Source organism: Dendropsophus ebraccatus, chromosome 15 (genome assembly GCF_027789765.1).
Source record: "Dendropsophus ebraccatus isolate aDenEbr1 chromosome 15, aDenEbr1.pat, whole genome shotgun sequence".
Lineage (NCBI taxonomy): Eukaryota > Metazoa > Chordata > Amphibia > Anura > Hylidae > Dendropsophus > Dendropsophus ebraccatus.
In genome coordinates, this window is record NC_091468.1 from 70,241,235 (window position 1) to 70,262,403 (window position 21,169).

Here is a 21,169-nt window from a genome sequence, read left to right on the forward strand (position 1 = left end):
CAAACTAAATGTTATTTACAAGGTCACTCAATCAAATCTATCAAACTTTATTTTCAGAGTGTCTTAAAGGGGTACTCTGGCAAAAATCTTTTTCTTTCAAATCAACTGATGTCAGAAAGTTATATAGATTTGTAATTTAGTTCTATTTAAAATATTTATGAGCCGCTGTATGTCCTGCAGGAAGTGGTGTATTCTCTCCAGTCTGACACAGTGCTCTCTGCTGCCACCTCTGTCCATGTCAGGAACTGTCCAGAGCAGGAGAGGTTTTCTATGGGGATTTGCTGCTGATCTGGACAGTTCCTGACATGGACAGAGGTGGCAGCAGAGAGCACTGTGTCAGACTGGAGAGAATACACCACTTCCTGCAGGACATACAGCGGCTCATAAATATTTTAAATAGAACTAAATTACAAATCTATATAACTTTATGACATCAGTTGATTTGAAAGAAAAATATTTTTCACCAGAGTACCCCTTTAATTTTTTACCAATCCTGTATAGGACTCTGCCCCATCGTGCTGAGTCGACCCAACTTTAAGAAAATGTGTATGCACCTTTCCAATGAATTACAAAATATAACTAGCTATTTCTAAAGCTGATTATAGACATCGTAATGATCTGCCTATAAATCAATATGATAAACAATAATCATTTTACAAGTTGTTACAAAATCTTTTGACCTGACAAATAAAAAATGTGTTCCATCAGTCAGAAGTATGCTGTCATGCCCCTTTAAGAATCAGCTTCTGTAAGAGAATAATATTGCTGGTGAGATGACTCCATACCTCTGAATACATACTTCTTCCCTTAGCGTCTTTTTATGGGGTCGTTCAGCATTTTTCTAAAATTCATAAACTGTCAGTATGGGGGTAGTAGAGAAATCCTACACTTCCTGTCCCTTAGTCCCCCAGTCCCCCACCGCTCCCCTGAAGCTCCTTCTCTGCTCCTTCCAGGCCCCCGATTGCCTGTCTTCTTTAAAAAAAAAAAAAAAAAACTTGCCAGCTCAGCCAATCACTGGCCACTACAGGTGATAAGCAGGAAAACATTAGATTTGGGAGACTGAAAGGAGCCTAATGGGAGCTGTATGCTGCCAGCAGGGGACATGGGGTAGGTAAGTATAGGTTTTTTTTTTGTTGTTTTGTTTCCGGGCTCTGGCACTATATGGATTTTTGCAAAATGCCAGATAACCCAATTATTGTTTTTTTTTTAAGTATAAGAAAAATTTGGCTGCGTTTTTCTGAAACGGCTTGACACCAAGTAAAAGGGGTTGATCTGCAATATCTTACTTTCTGGGCATAGGTGTGCCATCAGCTTTTTTTTTTCCAACCCCTTTAATACAAGCACTATGTCTGATTTTGCAACTTGCTTAAAGTGTACCTGTCATGTAAAGGTCACTTTTGAGAAATCAGTAAGTACAAGAAACCCTGTAATTGGTTTTATTAAGCAAAAGAGTTTCCTTCTGTACTCAAACAGCTGTTTTCCTACCCTTCCTCACTTTAGAAGAGGGGAGGGGCCGAGGGGGATGAGGGAGCACAGAGAGGAGAAAAGGCAGCCCTGCACAGCACATCATCCTGCAATGTTCTCTTACCAAGTTCCCAGATAAGCACTGACCTTTCTGTTCTGACCAATGAATCCAGTGTTTTATGTGCCCAGACAGTCTCCAAACTGTACAGCTGCTTCCCTGCTCTCCCTGCTCACTCGTCCCCCTCGCCCCCCCCCCCCATAGGATATAATGGACACAGCAGAAGGGGGAGGCTACAAAACAGCTTTTTGAGTACAGAAAGAGGCTTTTTCCCTAATAAAACCTATTAGAGTTTCTTAAAATCACTTGTACTATTGATTTCTGTAAAAAAAAAATGTAATTTAAAGAATACACTTTTAAGTATTGCGAGGAATTAACCATCACTGAGGTAATACCCTTTGTATACGGATTATGAATGAACAGTATAATGCTATAGCATCCATACTGTATTAGGCATAAGAGGCAAACCTACGTTGTACTGGTGGTGAGGTAAATAAAGAGTATACTATATCTACAGTTTTACATGTTTCATGTCCATTCTGTAAACCGTAAGTCACTGCCTTTCACGTGTCGTTTTGCGTCTTAACGTTCATTCTTCTCTCTCAAGTTTAAAAGCTGTAAGGTGAAACGAAGACGGTGATCTTGGAGACATGCTTGGCTTGGAACATGCGGTCTAAGTACTCCGACATATCCACGTCCACTTCTATGGTCTGAGGTCCTTGAAGGCTTTGAACCAGTATTAGTTCTCCCGTCTGTCGGTCGGATCTCTGCATGACAAAGTTCCCTCTGCTATTTCCTCCCACGATTCCAAACCTCAAGCTGTCCGGGCCGGGTCTCCCGGGGGCCGAAGCTGTCGCCATACGGAAAAGTGAGACTGGCGTGGGAATATTTGACGGTAAGGAGAGGTAATGGAAGGAGATGGTCTTTGGCGCATGATGGCAGGAGCGGCTGTCCATTGGACAAGGATTTCTTTCGCACTGACTGTGAAGAAAAAATGAAGTTGTATTAAGATGATTGTAATGTCATCGTATTATCATTTATCTGGTCTAAGGTCCAAGAACACCAGGGTAGACCCATGCAGGTTCATCTATCTGCTCATATTATATAGGACACCTATAGAAACAGGGGAGTGCGAGCCCACCACCTTCACCAGCCTTCCACCATTCTCCTCAAACATCCCACCCTGACTTTGCAGAAGAAATTTCAGATGATCCAGCATGGATGTAGAAACATTAAATCCTTATTATTGATCCATAAAAGCAGATACCTTAAAGTGTAACTGGCATGTTTTTTTTTTTGTTTTGTTTTGCACAAGTCAATAGTACAAGTAATTTTAATAAACTCTATAATAGGTGTTATTAGGCAAAAAAGTCTCTTTCTGTACTCAAAAAGCAATCTCCCAGCCTCCCCCCCTGACTTCTTATCTGTGCATTATCAGGCAAATCCGTCTTCATTACAGAGAAGCAAAGTGAAGACGGGTTCTGCTGTGTCCATTATATCCTATGGAGGGGGGGGGGGCGAGGGAGATGAGGGAGCAGGAAGAAAAGACATGAAGGTCAGCTGTTTGTAGACTGTCTGGGCATCTAAAATGCTGGATTCAGAGGTCAGAAAGGTCAGTGCTTATCTAGGAACTTGCTGAGAGAAGATTGCAGGGTGTTGTGCTGTGCAGGACTGATATTTCTCCTCTCTGTGCTCTCTCACTCCTCTCAGCCCCTCCCCTCTCCATAGAGCATAATGGACACAGAAATCCTGCTTCTTCTGGAATGAGGGAGGAGGTAAAAAAAAAAATGTTTTTTTGGAGGACAGAAGCAAACTCTTTTGCTAAATAAAACCTATTACAGAGTTTCTTAAAATCGCCTGAACTATTGATATTTATTGTTTTCTGAAGAATGACCCTGAAATTACAGTTACGCTTACACACAGTAATTATACATGGCCCTAGAGTAAGGATCCTATTAGACGGGACAATCAATAAGGTAAATGAGCGCTGATCGTTTACTGAGCCTATTACACGACTCGATGATCGTTTAGCAAGGGCTGTGTGTATATATATATATATATATATATATATATATATATATATATATATAAATCAAAAGATATATATTTAGCGATGTCTGTGCAGCCCTTGCCCTATATTGTTATACATCACCACTCCGCGCTCCCGGTCTTCTCCTGACCTCTGCTTTCACTTCAGGCACCAGCTGCAGCTTCAGAGCGGTCTCTGAGCTGACAGGCCGCTCAACCAATCACTGGACGGAACCAGTGGCAGCAGCACCCTGTCAGCTCAGAGACTGCTGTGAAGCTGAGAGGTTTTGTATAACAGTTTATACAAACGTTATCCGCTGGCCCTGCATCACTATTACACGTAGCTATCCGAGGTCAGCAGCCAATGGTTTTAGGTCTGGACCTATAGACACAGTCAGACAATGATCATTGTCTCTATTACACGGCGCAATAATCAGCCGAATTGGCCTGATTTGGGGCGATTATCACTCCGTGTATTGGGGCCTGAGGGTTCTTGAAGGTTTTTATCGGTCAGGGTCTGAGTGTTTAGACCAGACCAATCAGTAGAACAAACAGGGGGGAGACGACCGCGCTCCTCTCCCAGCTCTGTGGCTATAAGACCTGGACAGCCCCATAGACTTGCACTGAGAGTCCATCCAGGTCATGTGACTTAAAGGCGGGAGGGAACGCACTAAGCGAATACTTATCCTATTCTCAATAATATTAATATTCATTTGCATAGCGCCTGATTGGTCACAGTCTGTACACTCTGACCCAGATCGATCCAAACTTTTGATAGGTCTCTCTGACATATGAAAAGTTTTTGCTAATGACAGGTACTCTAATGGCAGTGGTGGGGAAACTCCGGCCCACAGGCTGCATCTGGCCCACAGGTTTTTCCGATGCGCCCTCTGGCAGGCGCTGTGCACAGTACAACATTGAGTGCGGCCACCAGCACACATAGGAGGGACATAGGAGGGGGCTGTGCGTGACGACTCCTGTACGTCAAGGCAGAGCAAGTCTTCTCCATTCTCCTGTACGCTGCGTGTGATGATGTCATTTCATTGTGCGCCATCTGTAGGAGAAGACGTGCACTGCTGCGGCAGGAGAAGGAAGAGGACCCAGCCAGAGCTAGAGTGGGGGTAGGGTGAGACTAGGAGCATTGTGGGTGGAGGGTTAACTGCACTGGTAGGAGTATCATGGGGGTTAACTTCAGTGGTAGGGGCATCATGGGGGTAAACTGCACCGGTAAAGGCATCATAAAGGTTAACTGCACTGGTAGGGGCATCATAAGAGTTAACTGCACTGGTAGGTGGATCATGGGTGGTTAAGTGCACTGTTACGGAAATCATGGGGTTAACCACAATACTAGGGGCATAAAGGGGGTTAACTATAATGCAGGGGGGCATCATGGGGGGTTAACTTGAATACTAGGGGCATAACTGGGGTTAACTACAATACTACAGGCATTTTGATTGGTAGGGAAGACTGCTATATAGATTGGGATATTCTACCTCTGAGCTTAATTATTTGGAACGTCTATGGGAAAGGACGTGTGACCACAACCTGTCCACTGTGGCCCAGATTTATCAAAGGGTGTAAGCTATAGACTGCAATGTCCACAGCAACCAGATCAGATTTTATGCTACTAGAGCTGAGCTGTGATTGGTTGCTGGGGGCAGTTTACACCACTCTATACCCCCCCTCCCCCCCCCCCAAGTATTTTTATTTTTTTTGCAGTGGATTTTGTTGTGTTAATTCTTCACGTCACTGCAGAAAATTGTGTGAAATATATTTTGAAATGGAAAATTATGTTTCAAAATCCGAAGAATTTTTTCTTACAAACATTTGGTGCGTAAATTGCATTGAGCCTTATCATTCTGCAGCGTGATGTCTCCATGAGCGAGAGCGACTCTCTGGTGTAACAGCAATCTGAACAGTGCGGCCGTATCCAGCTGACCCCCACTCCACCATGGTGGGGGGTCCTCTACTTACATGGGGGAGGTTTTCACATAGCTGATGTTCCCGTTGGGTTTTGGACACTCAGGGAAGACGCACTGAAAGCCCCCCGCAGTGTTTATGCACATGGAATGCTTGGTACAGTTGTGTAGTCCTAACGTACACTCATCTATATCTGCAAAGGAAACAAGACAGTCACGTTATGTTAAAGTGGTAGTGCGGCGGTAAAAAATTATTCACAGAATAACACACATTACAAAGTTATACAACTTTGTAATGTATGTTATGTCTGTGAATGGCCCCCTTCCCTGTGTCCCACCACCCCAACCCGTGTACCCGGAAGTGTAGTGCATTATACATACCTGATCTGTGCCGACACGCGTCCGCCATCTTGTGCCAAACGTCATCTTCGGCCGGCCGGCCCGAACACCTCCGATCTTCCCGAGTGCCGGCCGCGTCATCAGCTGCTCAGCCGCGATTGGCTGAGCATAACTGTGCTCGGCCAATCGCGGCTCAGCGTGTCGGCACGGATCAGGTATGTATAAAGCACTACACTTCCGGGTACACGGGCGGGGGTGGTGGGACACGGAGAAGGGGGCGATTCACAGACATAACATACATTACAAAGTTGTATAACTTTGTAATGTGTGTTATTCTGTGAATAATCTTTTACCGCCGCACTACCCCTTTAACTCTATGAGGTCATTACATGTAGCATTAAGATCTAGTAACAAAACACTCAGAAACAAAAATATAGAATTAACCCCTTCCCACATATGGAGTGCCAGTACATCCAAACGGGCACAGAATCTGCACTGGTGCCATCCGTGAAAGGTCCCGGCTGCAACCGCTGTGACCCGAGCCATGCTCAGATCCCAGCAGATCCCAGAGACTGCCATATATATGTGGCCATATATACTGCACACATATCTATATCCCAACAGTGTATATAGCACACACACACACACACACATTATATATATATATATATATATATATATATATATATATACACACCAGCAGTGTATATAGCACACATATTATATATATATATATATACACCAGCATAGTATATACCACACAGAAAAAAATGTACCAACAGTGTATAGATTGCATACATAACTATATACAGCAGTACATATACTACACATAAAACTATATGTCAGCAATGTATAAAATTGTTGAACAAATTGTGCTCTAAAAGATCAGTGCTCCTAAAATGATGCCAAACAAGTCCCCCCCCTCCCCCAAAAATCATAATGACAGTGCCCCACAAGAAGTGATAGCTGTATTCAGCTTTACAGGTGTTAATTACAATTACATCTTCAGACTACAATAGTGATACAGTCGGCAGAGGGTTAAACTGATTTCAACCATTTCAACCGCAGGAGCTGCCAGGTTATATACTGTGTGCAGAGCAGCGGCAGGGGGAACCTGACCCCTAGGTCTGACCCCCCCATCATTATTTACTACCCCCACAACTAATACTGGAAATTGGTCAGGAACCACCAGACCAGGGCGTCAGCACCAGGAGCCGGACAATGGCGATGCTGCAGCGTACTCAGAGGTGGGGGGGGGGGGGGAGTTCTGCTCTGGTCTGTAAACTAACAGGGATCTAAGTATCCGGCAGCCAGGAGAGCATCTGGTACAGGAGATCCCGACACCTGAGGCGAGATGCTTATTTCACCTCATGGCAGATATGGCCCTGGGAATGAGGTGTGTGTGTGTGTGTGTGTGTGTGTGTGTGTGTGTGTGTGTGTGTAGTGTCAGACTGGCCCACCGGAGGACAGAAGGATCCCCCAGCTTTAGAACCTGCACAAACACTGACTGACATTTTGTTTCTCACTGGTTCTTCATTGGTGGGCCCCCAGGATCATTTCCTCTGGTGGGCCCCCGATACCCCAGTCCACACTGTGTGTGTATGTTTTTTTACACTTAATGAAACAACTTTTAGGGGGAAAATGTAAGTTTTTTTCTTACTATGCACTTACTCTGTTTTTTTTTTATTGTAACGTTTTCAGTTATTTTATATGGTCCCTCTCGGTGAGGTTACGATCTAATATTCCAATGGCTCATATGATGCTTCGGCAAACTCCATGTATATGAGCATTTTAGTCTGCCAATGTTACATACAGCGGTGACCTTTGGCCCCCAAGATCACGGGCAGGATGCCAAGGAGTAGCAGATGGAGGAACTTCTCTCTGTAAAATGACTATAATGCTGCATTACTTATTGGCCATTGCATCTAATGTGGTTAAAGGGGTTAGAAAAACACGGCTACTTTCTTCCAGAGACAGCACCGCTCTTGTCTCCAGGTCAGGTGCAGTTTGCCATTAAGCTCCATTCACTTCAATGGAACAGAGATACAAAACCTGCACCCAAACTGGAGACAAGAGCGGGGCTGTCTCTGGAAGAAAGCGGCCATGTTTTTGTAGCGCTGGATAACCCCTTTAAATTGCTGGGATCTGACTCTCCTCCGATCCCGGCTAGTTTCTGCATCTGAAAATCAATTCCGTTCATCTTAATGGGTCTGTGCTGGCAGGAGGGACATTAATTTTTGCAGCACCATTTAAATAAATAGTAAAAAAAAAAAAAATATTCTAAAAATTCAAAATCTGCCACATGTGAATATAAGATATTTGAGTTTGCTCTGACTTTTGATTGGTTCTTGAGCTGTATCTGGCGTTAGAATTTGCAGTCATTTTCTGGCTATGAGATAGATGAGGCTTCAGCGTGGTACAGAACATATAATGAGATATAATCGGATGTTTGCTATAAATTATCTGATGTAACCGAAAATGTCAAAATCTGCATCTTATTATATCTGTGATAGATAATGAGGGAATCAGTCCCAGAAATAGAGTGGTCTGATATCACTTATAGATAGCTCTATGGAGAACATCAGTATCACAAGCTACTACCCTCCTCTTCTCATACTCACTATTACAGTCATAGGGGGGAGGTTAACTAGGACTCCCTAGAACTGCATCCAACTTCTCCAGCCACCGGGAGTCAAATGCTGAGCGCTTAGGTTTGGATGAACCTGAACAGTTGGTAAGTTCGCTCATCACTACTCATAAGTCTCTGGCCACCAGGGGGAGCTCACCACAGCACACTTATACAGCACAGCAGGGACAGCGTATGGTATGGCAGCTTCCGGCCACCAGGGGAAGCTCACCTCAGAACACTCGTACAGCACAGCCAGCAGAGACAGAGTGTACAGTATGGCAGCTTCCGTCCATGCTGAGCCCGTGCAGAACAGCAGGGACAGCGTATGGTATGGCAACTTCCGGCCACTAGGGGAAGCTCATCACACTCGTACAGGACAGCAGGGACAGAGTGCATGGTATGGTGGCTTCACACCAACAGAGGACGCTCACCACAGCACACTCGTAAAGCACGGCAGGGACAGAGTGTACAGTATGGCAGCTTCTGCCCGTGCTGAGCATGTGCAGCACAGCAGGGACAGAGTGCATGGTATGGCTGGTTCCAGCCAACAGTGGGAGCTCACTACAGCACAGTTGTACAGCACAGCAGGGACAGAGCTTATGGTATGGCGGCTTCCGGCCACCAGGGGAGCTCACCACAGTACACTCATACAGCACAGCAGGAACAGAGCGTACGGTATGGCGGCTTATGGCCACCAGAGGGAACTCAATACAGCACACTCGTACAACACAGCAGGGGCAGCGTATGATTGGAGAATCAGGGTAGAATATCATGATCTTTATTAGTATAGCCATCAAATTAAACTAGTTAGGTGGCACAGTGGATCCGCACCCATTGTCCGAGTATATGTTCCCACTAAAGTATGGCCAGAAAATGGCTGCTACATCCATTTGTTTATGAAAAGTAGAAATCCAAGACGTAGCTGCGCTGTAATCCCAACGCCAGGAAATCAGACAAAGAAAACTAAAACCCAACTCATTAAATGAAGAGATTGTAGACACCTGCCAAGTGCCGTAATGAAATCATAAAAACAATGTTAATTTACAGTAATCGGGGACGCCGGAGGCGACTTTCACATAATTAAACAGTGAGTTCAGGTTTTCCTTCCCGAGGTTATTGACATCATCCACAACAATGGAAACTGGAAACTTAATTTAATTAATTTAATTCTATGATTCAGATAATTGTTTCACAGATGGACAAGTTATAACTAGAGTAACATGCGGCAACGGCCCGTGCTGACTGGAGCGTAACAAACCATACCTGCAAGATAACTATTCAATACTCACATTGATTGAATGTTTCCATTTACCATTGGCCATTCCCTAATATAGTCCTGCTTTTATAGTCACTCTTTTAGTCTTGGTGATAATCCAATAAAAAGTACAGATGACTTAATAAGCTCCCTAAGGGGAAAACATATGAAGGAGACTGATTCCCATGTGCCCAATTATGAAGGCAACCGATTCCCATGTGCACAAGACTAAAAAGCTTCAGGAGACTAAACCTGGATACAGTAAGTACAGCTGTTATATAACTGCCTTCATAAGACTGGACCTGGATACAGTAAGTATAGCTGGTATATAGCTGCCTTCATAAGACTGGACCTGGATACAGTAAGTATAGCTGGTATATAGCTGCCTTCATAAGACTGGCCCTGGATACAGTAAGTATAGCTGTTATATAGCAGCCTTCAGGAGACTGGACCTGGATACAGTAAGTATAGCTGTTATATAGCTGCCTTCAGGAGACTGGCCCTGTATATAGTAAGTATAGCTGTTATATAGCAGCCTTCAGGAGACTGGACCTGGATACAGTAAGTATAGCTGTTATATAGCTGCCTTCAGGAGACTGGACCTGGATACAGTAAGTATAGCTGTTAAATAGCATTCAGGAAACTAGACCTGGATACAAGCAAGTATAGCTGTTATATAGCTGCCTACAGGAGACTGGACCTGGATACAGTAAGTATAGCTGTTATATAGCAGCCTTCAGGAGACTGGACCTGGATACAGTAAGTATAGCTGTTATATAGCTGCCATCAGGAGACTGGACCTGGATACAGTAAGTATAGCTGTTATATAGCAGCCTTCAGGAGACTGGACCTGGATACAGTAAGTATAGCTGTTATATAGCTGCCTTCTGGAGACTGGACCTGGATACAGTAAGTATAGCTGTTATATAGCCTCCTTAAGGAGAAGGGACCTGGATACAGTAAGTATAGCTGTTATATAGCTGCCTTCAGGAGACTGGACCTGGATACAGTAAGTATAGCTGTTATATAGCTGCCTTCATGAGACTGGACCTGGATATAGTAAGTATAGCTGTTATATAGCAGCATTCAGGAAACCAGACCTGGATACAAGTAAGTATAGCTTTGTTATAAAGCATAAGAGCTCTTTATATCACATCCCCTGCTGATTTACATATTGAAAGTCATAACGACAGGGACACTTTAAGCATGAAGCATGCAGGCCTCTACAGTAGTAGTTATTTTTACTCTGCTCTTACCTTCACAATTTTTGCCATCAGTAAGGATCTTATATCCGGCAGGACAGGCACACCGGTAAGATCCAGGAGTGTTAATGCAGGCATGTACACAAAGCCGGGTTGTTCCTTCTGCCTTGTACAATTCACATTCATTAACATCTACATGAAAAGAAGCATTCAGAAGTGATAAATGTCTCGCCATGTCTCCAGTGTCAGCGCTGTCACATACAGTAAGCAGAATGATTCCATAAATTATTACATTGCACGTGTATTCTGAATATCATGTAATGAATATACTTGATTCAATAGCCAAAGGGACAAAGTTTTCACACATTGGAGTTTCAGTGTGTTGATGCAATAGAGGACAGCAAGATGGCAATAAAACCATCAATTACTGCAGTTAAACGAGACATCCCAACAAATTTAAAGTGTAACTGTCATTTTTCAGAAATCAATAAGTATTAACAGCACAAGCGATTATATGAAACTCGCTAATAGGTTTTATTAAGCAAAAGAGTTTCCTTCTGTACTCAAAAAGCTGTTTTCCTACCTCCCCCCTCACTTAAGAAGAAGCAGGATTTTTGTGTCCATTATGGTCTATGGGGGGGGGGGGGCTGAGGGGGGGTGAGTGAGCACAGAGAGGAGAAAAGGCAGCCCTGCACAGCACATCATCCTGCAATCCTCTCTCACCAAGATCCCTGATAAGCACTGACCTGTCTGACCTGTGAATCCAGCTTTTTATATGTTCAGACAGTCTTCAAACTGTACAGCTGCTTGTCTGCTCTCCCTGCTCACTCATCCCCCTCAGCCCCTCCCCCTCCATAGGTTATAATGGACTCAGTAAACCCGGCTTCACTTTGCTCCTCTTTAATGAAAACGGCTTTGCCTGATAATAAAGACATAAGAAGTAAGGGGAGGGGGGGGGAGGTAGGAAAACAGCTTTTTTGAGTACAGAAAAAGGCTTTTTTGCCTAATAAAACCTATTACAGAGTTTCTTAAAATCGCTTTTACTATTGATTCCAGCAAAAAATTTGAATGGCAGCTACACTTTGAAAAAAAGAGGAAGGCAGGCAGGGGGTGCGGGTAAAAAATAAACAACTTAAACTCACCTGTCCCCTTGTCTCCTTAGTGCTGCTCCCTGGCCTTGCTGTCATTTTTGGCTGGACATCGGGTACGACACATACCCAGCTTTTATAGCTGCAACCTCACGTACCCGGCTTTTACAGCTGCAGCATCACGTACCCGGCTGAGTTATTGCCCACTCAGCCAGTCAGTGACTGGGATACTATCCCGCCCCAGTCACTGATTGGCTGAGCGGGCAGACACTCAGCCAGGTATGTGAGGTTACAGCTGGAAGAGCTGCAGGACACTAATGGCTGTTAACAGGACCCGGGATGGGTAAGTTTCCTTTATTATTTGTCCCTATTATTTCTTGGGATTCTATAATAAAATGTTTGTCCAATTATTAAGAAATTCACTTATTTTAATCCAGAGATGGGAAACCTTCAGAGCACCTCTGTCCAGGCATGATGGAAATTGTAATTTTGCAACAGCTGGAGGACTGAAGGTTCCCCATCTCTGTTTTAATCGCTCGTCCTTCTATGATGCAGGTCGACACCCGTGTCCCAGCTGAACCCCCTTTTCTTCTGACAGAGTATATACAACTATACTTTTTCCTGCATTTTCTCCTCATCGTGCGAGTACGTGTTACCCACCTTGACATATACTGTTCTCGGGAGTGCCGCTCATCTGGAAGCCGGGATCACAGCTGCAGTGCTGAGTGTGGTCTACTCTGGTACAGGTAGCTTTGCGGCTTAATGCTGCATCATTGACTACTGGCCAGTCGGATGGTGCTAAACAGACAGGTGGAAAGAAAAAAAAAACTAATTAAAGTGGTACTCTGGAGTCAATCTTTTTCTTTTTTTTTTCAGAAAGTTATAAAGATTTGTAATTTACGTCTATTTAAAAATCTCCAGTCTTCCAGTACTTATTAGCTGCTGTATGTTCTCCAGGAAGTGGTGTATTCTCTCCAGTCAGACACAGTGCTCTCTGCTGCCACCTCTGTCCATGTCAGGAACTGTCCAGAGCAGCAGCAAAGCCCCATAGAAAACAATACACCACTTCCTGTAGGGCATACAGCGGCTGATAAGTACTGGAAGACTGGAGATTTTTAAACAGAAGTAAATTACAAATCTATATAACTTTCTGAAACCAATAGAGTTAAAAGAAAAATATTTTGCCGGAGAAAGATACAATTCCTAGGAAAAAGTAGCAATGTTCTTCTTATCCTGTACATCCCCACTAGCAGCTACACAATGGAAATACACGGGGGAGCCATAAATGTTCTTTACCTGTCGGGGTTTTAGTCTGGCAGTTGCTTCCTCTCCATTCTGGCGGACAGGTACATTTGTATTGATTGCTTCCATCCACACATGTCCCTCCATTCAGACAGGGTTGGCTACTGCAGGGCCTGATGTCTAAAAAATACATGAGTCGCTGTCATAATAATAAAATTTTCAGCAGGATCAGGCTACGGAGTAATATAATGGTGTTCTGGGAGCTCATTGCTTTGTAGCTATGCTATGTAAGTAAGTAGCTAGCTGCTCAGTCTACAGGAGCAGATAACATAGATCACACAGGGACGCCTGTCTTTTTTTACAGGAGTCCCTGCTCCTCTACAGTATACATTTAGTATTACTGCTTACTGTCTGACCCAAGGAGGTAAGCAGCAAGGATGTACATCACCACTTAAAGGGAACCAACCACCAAGACAATGCTATTTATTCTATCGCCATCATGTTATTCTGTGATAAGGAGTCCAGTGGGCGGAGTCATTCAATGGACTGGATTCCTTAGCATGGAAACATCAGAGATTTCAATCAATAAATTTAAAGTTATACTGAATCTTTTGCTATAAAGATATATATCAATCTGCTCAGCTCTTCCTGATCTTTAATATGATGTTAATAGCTGAGGTAGCATTTTTGTGGTTACAGGATCCCTTTAAGTCCTCATATTCACTGTGCTGGGTGCTCTGCATGTGTAGGGCCAAATCCTAGCCATCAAATCTGAAACAACAGCCAATTAGAGCATAACCACCATAATACATTATTACAGACCACTCCATATTACATCTGAGTGGCTGTTAATACTGCAAGACCTGTGCAATACTCCCCGAAATCTCCTGGGTCCTTATCAGCTCCATAAGTAACAGCAGTTGGGGGAGGGTTTCAGTCTCTTTGGAGCTGTAGAGACCAGGAGAGGGAAGCCGTAGGGCAGCAGCTCCTTAAAGGGACAGTGTCATCAGATGCTGTACAGGTGACCTGTGGGGTATTCTTTCTAGTCTGACACAGTGCTCTCTGCTGCCACCTCTGTCCATGTCAGGAACTGTCCAGAGAAGCAGCAAATCCTCATAGAAAATCTCTCCTGCTCTGGACAGTTCCTGACATGGACAGAGGTGGCAGCAGAGAGCGCTGTGTCAGACTGGGGAGAATACACCACTTCCTGCAGGACATACAGCAGCTGATACGTACTGGAAAACTGGAGATTTTTAAATAGAAATAAATTACAAATGTGTATACCTTTCTGACACCAGTTGATTTTAAAGAAAATAGATGTGATGGAGTCCCCCTTTATCTGAAAACAAGTGACTTACTGGGGTGGTAATCACTGCTGGGGCCCAGACATTACACACATCCCTTGTAACTTATAAAATTACTTTGTAAATATAAAATGAAGATAAAAAGCTTATTTTATACTTTAATGGAGTACAACAGGTTTTACAGATGACCCCAACAAGAAGATGCAGAATTTAGAGGGATTCTACGGAGCGGTAATACAGACATTTATAAGGCCGATTCTTCCCTTAAACTGAGTTTTATGTGATTGTAAAGATTATTGTATAAACCGCGACGCACTGGAAATAAAACTCCGCTCAGCTTGTAAACTTTGTAATTTGTAGGATTCTCCACATTCTGGGATGAGTGTCATTGGCATACCCACTCACCTACGTGAAAGTACTGTAGACTATGCTCACAGCGGGGGAGCCAGGACCGGATGTAGCAGTGCTGTACGTGCTCGGCTCTGCTGCGTCTCCCTCCATTGCTGGGGTATACCCCAGGTCAGGCTATGCTTGACTGTGTCTTGTTGGAAGGTGGTTTCCTGGATTGGAGACCCCCACCCCACCCCCACCCCCTTGGCTTGGGGGTTCCCAGTGAAAGGTCAGGCTCGACAAAGCGGGAGTTTCACCCCGAAACGTTGTGATAACGGACCACAAGGCTAATCCTCTCCCCAACGGAGGGAACCAAGTGAACTGCGGCTGGAGGACTGCAGTATGCCACCACAGAGCCCAGCAATCGTCTTGCACTTACGGATGTCCTATAGACATATCTAGTAAGAATTATTGCAGCATTCAGAAAAATAAACTTTGTGCCCTTGATTTATTGCAATTTATGAGGAAATGTAGGGGTATGAGCGAACCCCCACCCCCCCAAAAAAAACTACACCCAGAGTGTATCTATGGTGGATATACAGCACGAACGGTATTGCAGCTTATGGCCACCAGGGGGAACTCATTGCACACTAGTACAGCACAGCAAGGACAGCATATGCTATGGCGGCTTCCAGCCACCAGGGGGAGCTCACCTCACCACACTCATATAGTACAGCAGGGACAGTGTGCGATATGGGGGCTTCTGGACACTAGGGAGAGTTCACCACAGCACACTCGTACAGCACAGCAGGAACAGCATATGGTATGGCGGCTTTCAGGCACCAGGGGGAACTCAGCACAGCACACTAATACAGCACAACAGGAACAGCGTATGGTATGGTGGTTTCCGGCCACCAAGGAGAGCTCACCACAGCACACTCATACAGCACAGCAGGGACAGAGCGTACGGAATGGCGGCTTATGGCCCTCAGAGGGAGCTCACCACAGCACACTCATAAAGCACAGCAGGGCCAGAGCGTATGGTATAGTGGCTTCTTGCCATCAGTGGAAGCTCACCACAGCACACTTGTACAGCACAGCAGGGACAGTGCATTGTATGGCAAAAGACAACAGGATAACGGGACACTGTGTGCAGCTTTACATCTGGTGGTAGAGGACAACAGGGATATTGGCGGACGACGGACCTCTTGATGCATTTCCTGCACAGTTACAAGTGACAGCTGTGGAAGGGAACATCAGGGCTGGTGGCAGGTGACTGTCTTTATGTCCTGCATGCAGCTGCTCTGCAACGGATGGTGACAGAATGGCGACGGGCTAAAAAGAATCACAGCTGCATGCCCTGGTGTTCTGTTCGGTGGGCATGCATCCAAAAGTGTAGGTCTTACTTTTAGGGGCAACCTTTACTAGGTCTTGCTAAATTGCTAGATATAAGTAAGACATTTTTTGCTTGACATCCTTGTAAGTGTATTCCCTAAACTTTTTTTAGGTGATGGAAAACACAGAAGAAAGCAATTTTACCAATCCATTGCATAAGCAAAATTGCTTTCTTTTGAAGTACGTCCCTCTTCTCTCACTGTCAAGTTGACAGCAGTTGCCCTGGATCCCGACCACCAGTCCTGTCACTTCATAGCTGATAGTGGTGGTCGGGATCCAGGGCAACTGCTGTCAACTTGACAGTGAGAGAAGAGGGACGTACTTCAAAAGAAAGCAATTTTGCTTATGCAATGGATTGGTAAAATTGCTTTCTTCTGTGTTTTTCATCACCTAAAAAAAGTTTAGCAATAGGAATACCCCTTTAAGATTTTAAGATTATTTTCAAAATTTTTACTTCGTAAATTCCCTCCTCAAACTTACAAGGTTGTCAAGCAAAAAATTTAATTTCCTGCCATGTGAATTAGATGGAGTATTAGTATTAGTATTATTTCCTGTCTGATATGAAGCACCGATGCATTTTGGAGAGCGAAGCGCACATTTCTTCACATCGGTTGCGTTTCCCGCCGGGTCTCCGTGTGTCACTATTATCAGTGTACTGAAGATATTTTCCTTCTTGAACGGACCGCCTTAAAGGATGGGTTAGATAGAGTTCAATTGGCAACAACCTGTTTCCACTTTAAGCATCTAAAAAGTATCTGTAAAATATATTATTGGGATATGATTCTCTTTTTCTGATGCCCAAAAGGCGAGATTTGAGATTAAACAGAATATTATATTCCATTATTGTTACTTGGAATGTCTCGGAGAGAGAGAGTCAATGAACGCCACATGGCAAGACATTCCTCAGGTCCTGCCAAGAAGCCGCTGCAGCCGCCCATCAATAGCATAGTCCGAATACCTGCCGACTGATGGACCATGACGGTAGTCAGCAGAAAGTCAGGCTGATTACCCCGACCTCTCCGCATACACGGAGCTTTGTTTGGCGTGGATGGGCGGGCCTGCAGGTGGGCAGGGGGGCGGGCGTGCAGGTGGGCAGGGGGGCAGGTGGGCAGGCGTGCAGGCGTGCAGGTGGGCAGGGGGGCAGGCGTGCAGATGGGCAGGCATCGGATTCAGGAGATGACATTAGATAACTTTTACAAAGCCATTAAGGGAAGACTATAAAGGTGAAGAATCTGTAGACAAAACAAGCTGTGTAAGAGACAGTATAACTCTAATGGAAATTACGCAACAATTTGTAAAATAAGAAGTACATAATATATTTTTATTTGGCTTTAGGTTTAAGGGAAACTCCAGCGGAAAAAAAAATATTTTGAATCAACTGGTTACAGAAAGTTATGCAGATTTGTAATATACTTCTCTTTAAATATGTCATGTTTCCAGTACTTATCAGCTCCTGTATGTCTTGCAGGAAGTGGTGTATTCTTTCCAGTCTGGCACAGTGCTCTCTGCTGCCACCTCTGTCCATGTCAGGAACTGCTCAGAGCAGCAGCAAATCCCTATAGAAAACCTTTCCTGCTCTGGACAGTTCCTGACTTGGAACCCTGAGGAAGTTCTCCTGTGCACGAGTCGGGTTTGCCTGGAAAATTATATTTTCCTGGTGAAATCTTTATATTCATTCCCCCCACTCTGTTAAAGGAGAAGTCCGGTGAAAATTTTTATTAAAGTATTGTACTGCCCACCAAAAGTTATATGAATCCCCAATATACACTTATTACGGGAAATACTTATAAAGTGCTTTTTTTCCCTGCACTTACTTCTACATCAAGGCTTCACTTCCTGGATAACATGGTGATGTCACTTCCTGGATAACATGGTGATGTCACTTCCTGGATAACATGGTGATGTCACTTCCTGGATAACATGGTGATGTCACTTCCTGAATAACATGGTGATGTCACGACCCGACTCCCAGAGCCTTGCGGGCTGTTGCTGTTGGAGAGGATGATGGCAAGGGGACACTGAGGGATGCAGGGCACTGGAGGAACACTGAGCACCCCTCTGCCATCATCCTCTCCAGCAGTCACAGCCCGAAAGGCTTTGGGAGTCGGGTTGTGACATCACCATGTTATCCAGGAAGTGACATCACCATGTTTTCCAGGAAGTGACATCCCCATGTTATCCAGGAAGTGACATCACCATGTTATCCAGGAAGTGACATCACCATGTTATACAGCAAGTGACATCACCATGTTATCCAGGAAGTGACATCACCATGTTATCCAGGAAGTGACATCACCATGTTATCTAGAAAGTGACATTACCATGTTACCCAGGAAGTGACACCACCATGTTATCCAGGAAATGACATCACCATGTTATTTGTATAACTTTTGGGGGGCAATACAATACTTTAATTAAAATTTTCACCACACTTTTCTCCTTTAAACCTGCCTTAGAATTTCAGGCCTCTCTCATGTAAGGAACTATGCGCCTGTCTGATCAGAACAGATCTTTATCCGACAGAAGTTAAAGGGGTTGGCCACTTTATAGTAAAATTGGTCAGTGTACAGTATTAGTAACTGTACTCGCTGTATATACTGACAGCAGCTCCCTGTGTACTCACTGTATATACTGACAGCAGCTCCCTGTGTACTCACTGTATATACTGACAGCAGCTCCCTGTGTACTCACTGTATATACTGACAGCAGCTCCCTGTGTACTCACTGTATATACTGACAGCAGCTCCCTGTGTACTCACTGTATATACTGACAGCAGCTCCCTGTGTACTCACTGTATATACTGACAGCAGCTCCCTGTGTACCTCATAGAGCTAATATCAGACTCCCCTACTCCAGGCTGGGCTGCCCTGCTCTGTGGTGTTTTGGTCCATAAGATGGCTGACATGGAGGAGCATGTGACCAGGCCCCGCCCCCCAGTGTTCACCACTGAGCCTGTATGTGTCTATGGAGAACACAGTGGGCAGGGCATGGTCACATGCTCCTCCATGTCAGCCATTTTATGGACAGGAACAAAACAGAGCGGGGCACCCCTTTTTGAAGGAGGGGAGTCTGATATTAGCTCTATGAGGTACACAGGGAGCTGCTGTCAGTATATACAGTGAGTACACAGAGAGCTGCTGTCAGTATATACAGTGAGTACACAGAGAGCTGCTGTCAGTATACACATTGAGCACACTTACTAATACTTTGTACTGACTTATTTTACTATAAAGTGGCCAACCCCTTTAATCAATAAACTATGAAGGATTACAAAGAAAGATTTGGAAAATTGTGAAAAATTGTTCCACAGGAAATTGTATAAACTTTCAATATTCAAAGAATGACATTGATTTTCCTACCCTGAAATATCTAGCATTTTTTTTTTGTCTAACAGATAAACGATCTGTATTCTCCCGGTCCAGAGCGGACGTCGCCTTCAGCCAGCAATTTTGTTTTAAAGTTTTGCGCAGTTGATAAAGCAGGTGCGCCGGCCCCATAGAGGGAATATTTTGTTGAATACTGCTAAAAAGACGAATACTAAGATAATTGCAGTGAATAAATATTCAACCGGTAACTACTCATTGCTAAATACCTCTATGTGTGAAAGATTGGCGCAAACAATGTATATTCTTTTTTTTCTATACCTAACAAAAAACAACAATGCTGGACAATAATTCCAAATATAACTAAAGTATCTCTTTATTAATTACATACCAAGAATAAGAACAGTTTTATCTAAAATTGCAGGAAGCAAGTACATACATTGGAGGGATGATGGGCAGACAAAAAATTAATTACATATACAAAAAAGCATACGTATCCATATGTGTATACATGGCTACATACATACATACACCCTTGATAAAGCTTGTTGGCGAAACGCAGCGTTGGGTGAGTGGTGGTGTTGGGCAATAGCTCTATTTTGAGCTCAGGTGGTGAGGAGTCTAGTATTGGTCATGTGAAGTCACTAACTGGGGCACAAGTGCGGACTTTTTTACCCATTGAGTAGTACTGTGTTATTTCTTGTAGCCCGCAGTCCTCTTTTCTGTTTCCATTTAATTTCATTTCATGTGTTTTTTCCCACCACGTATGTATGTAGCCATGTATACACATATGGATACGTATGCATTTTTGTATATGTAATTAATTTTTTGTCTGCCCATCATCCCTCCAATGTATGTACTTGCTTCCTGCAATTTTAGATAAAACTGTTCTTATTCTTGGTATGTAATTAATAAAGAGATACTTTCGTTATATTTGGAATTATTGTCCAGCATTGTTGTTTTTTGTTAGGTATAAACTTTGGAGTTGTTCTTATGGACAAATAAGTATATAGGGGTCCTATTGTAGGTATTATAAACCATGTATATTCACCTAAAAATGGACACAAAAGCCTTGATATGTATCATCCACTGATTTCTGATGCTGTCTAAAAGAAGGACTGTCTGTATTGCTCCAACAACCAATCACAGCTCGGCTTTAATTTTTCAAGGGCAAGGTATGAAATCTGAAAGCTGAGCTGTGATTGGTTGATTGACATGACGGAAAGTGATCAGGTCTACCTAATGTACGTGAATGTAACTACAGAAGCGGAGGACAGAGGGCTCCAATAGGGTAAATAAACTGGCACAAATGCACATCACACTGACCTAGATTTGCAACAATGGCCGTGATTTATGCTAAACATACGTTCTATTTGAATGAATGCAATCCCGGACGGAGTGTATTCACAGAGCATACGCTCCGGCCAGGATTCCATCCGGCCGCACGAAAAACAGACGTCAGTTTTGTGTGGCCACTATTTATTGAATAGCAGCCACAGAGACATGTCAGTTCACTCACCATTGAGTGCAATGTGTGAATTGGATGCACCCACATCCGAACTCAACAAAAATGAAGATCATCCGGCCAATAC

General features: G+C 43.9%; 1 protein-coding gene across 2 annotated transcripts in view; it reads right to left on the reverse strand.

Moving 5' to 3' along the window:
* Positions 1-1,838: 1,838 nt before the first annotated feature.
* FBLN7 (fibulin 7) overlaps positions 1,839-21,169 on the reverse strand; it is a 53,242-nt gene continuing 33,911 nt past the window's right edge. For both annotated transcript variants that reach the window (XM_069954547.1, XM_069954546.1), the window contains exons 4-8: positions 13,279-13,404; positions 12,643-12,780; positions 10,949-11,086; positions 5,525-5,663; positions 1,839-2,503 (exon numbers count right to left, since the gene is read on the reverse strand). In XM_069954547.1, the coding sequence (XP_069810648.1) occupies positions 2,131-2,503; positions 5,525-5,663; positions 10,949-11,086; positions 12,643-12,780; positions 13,279-13,404 (914 nt within the window). In that variant the 3' untranslated portion in view covers positions 1,839-2,130. The remainder of the gene's footprint in view (positions 2,504-5,524; positions 5,664-10,948; positions 11,087-12,642; positions 12,781-13,278; positions 13,405-21,169) is intronic.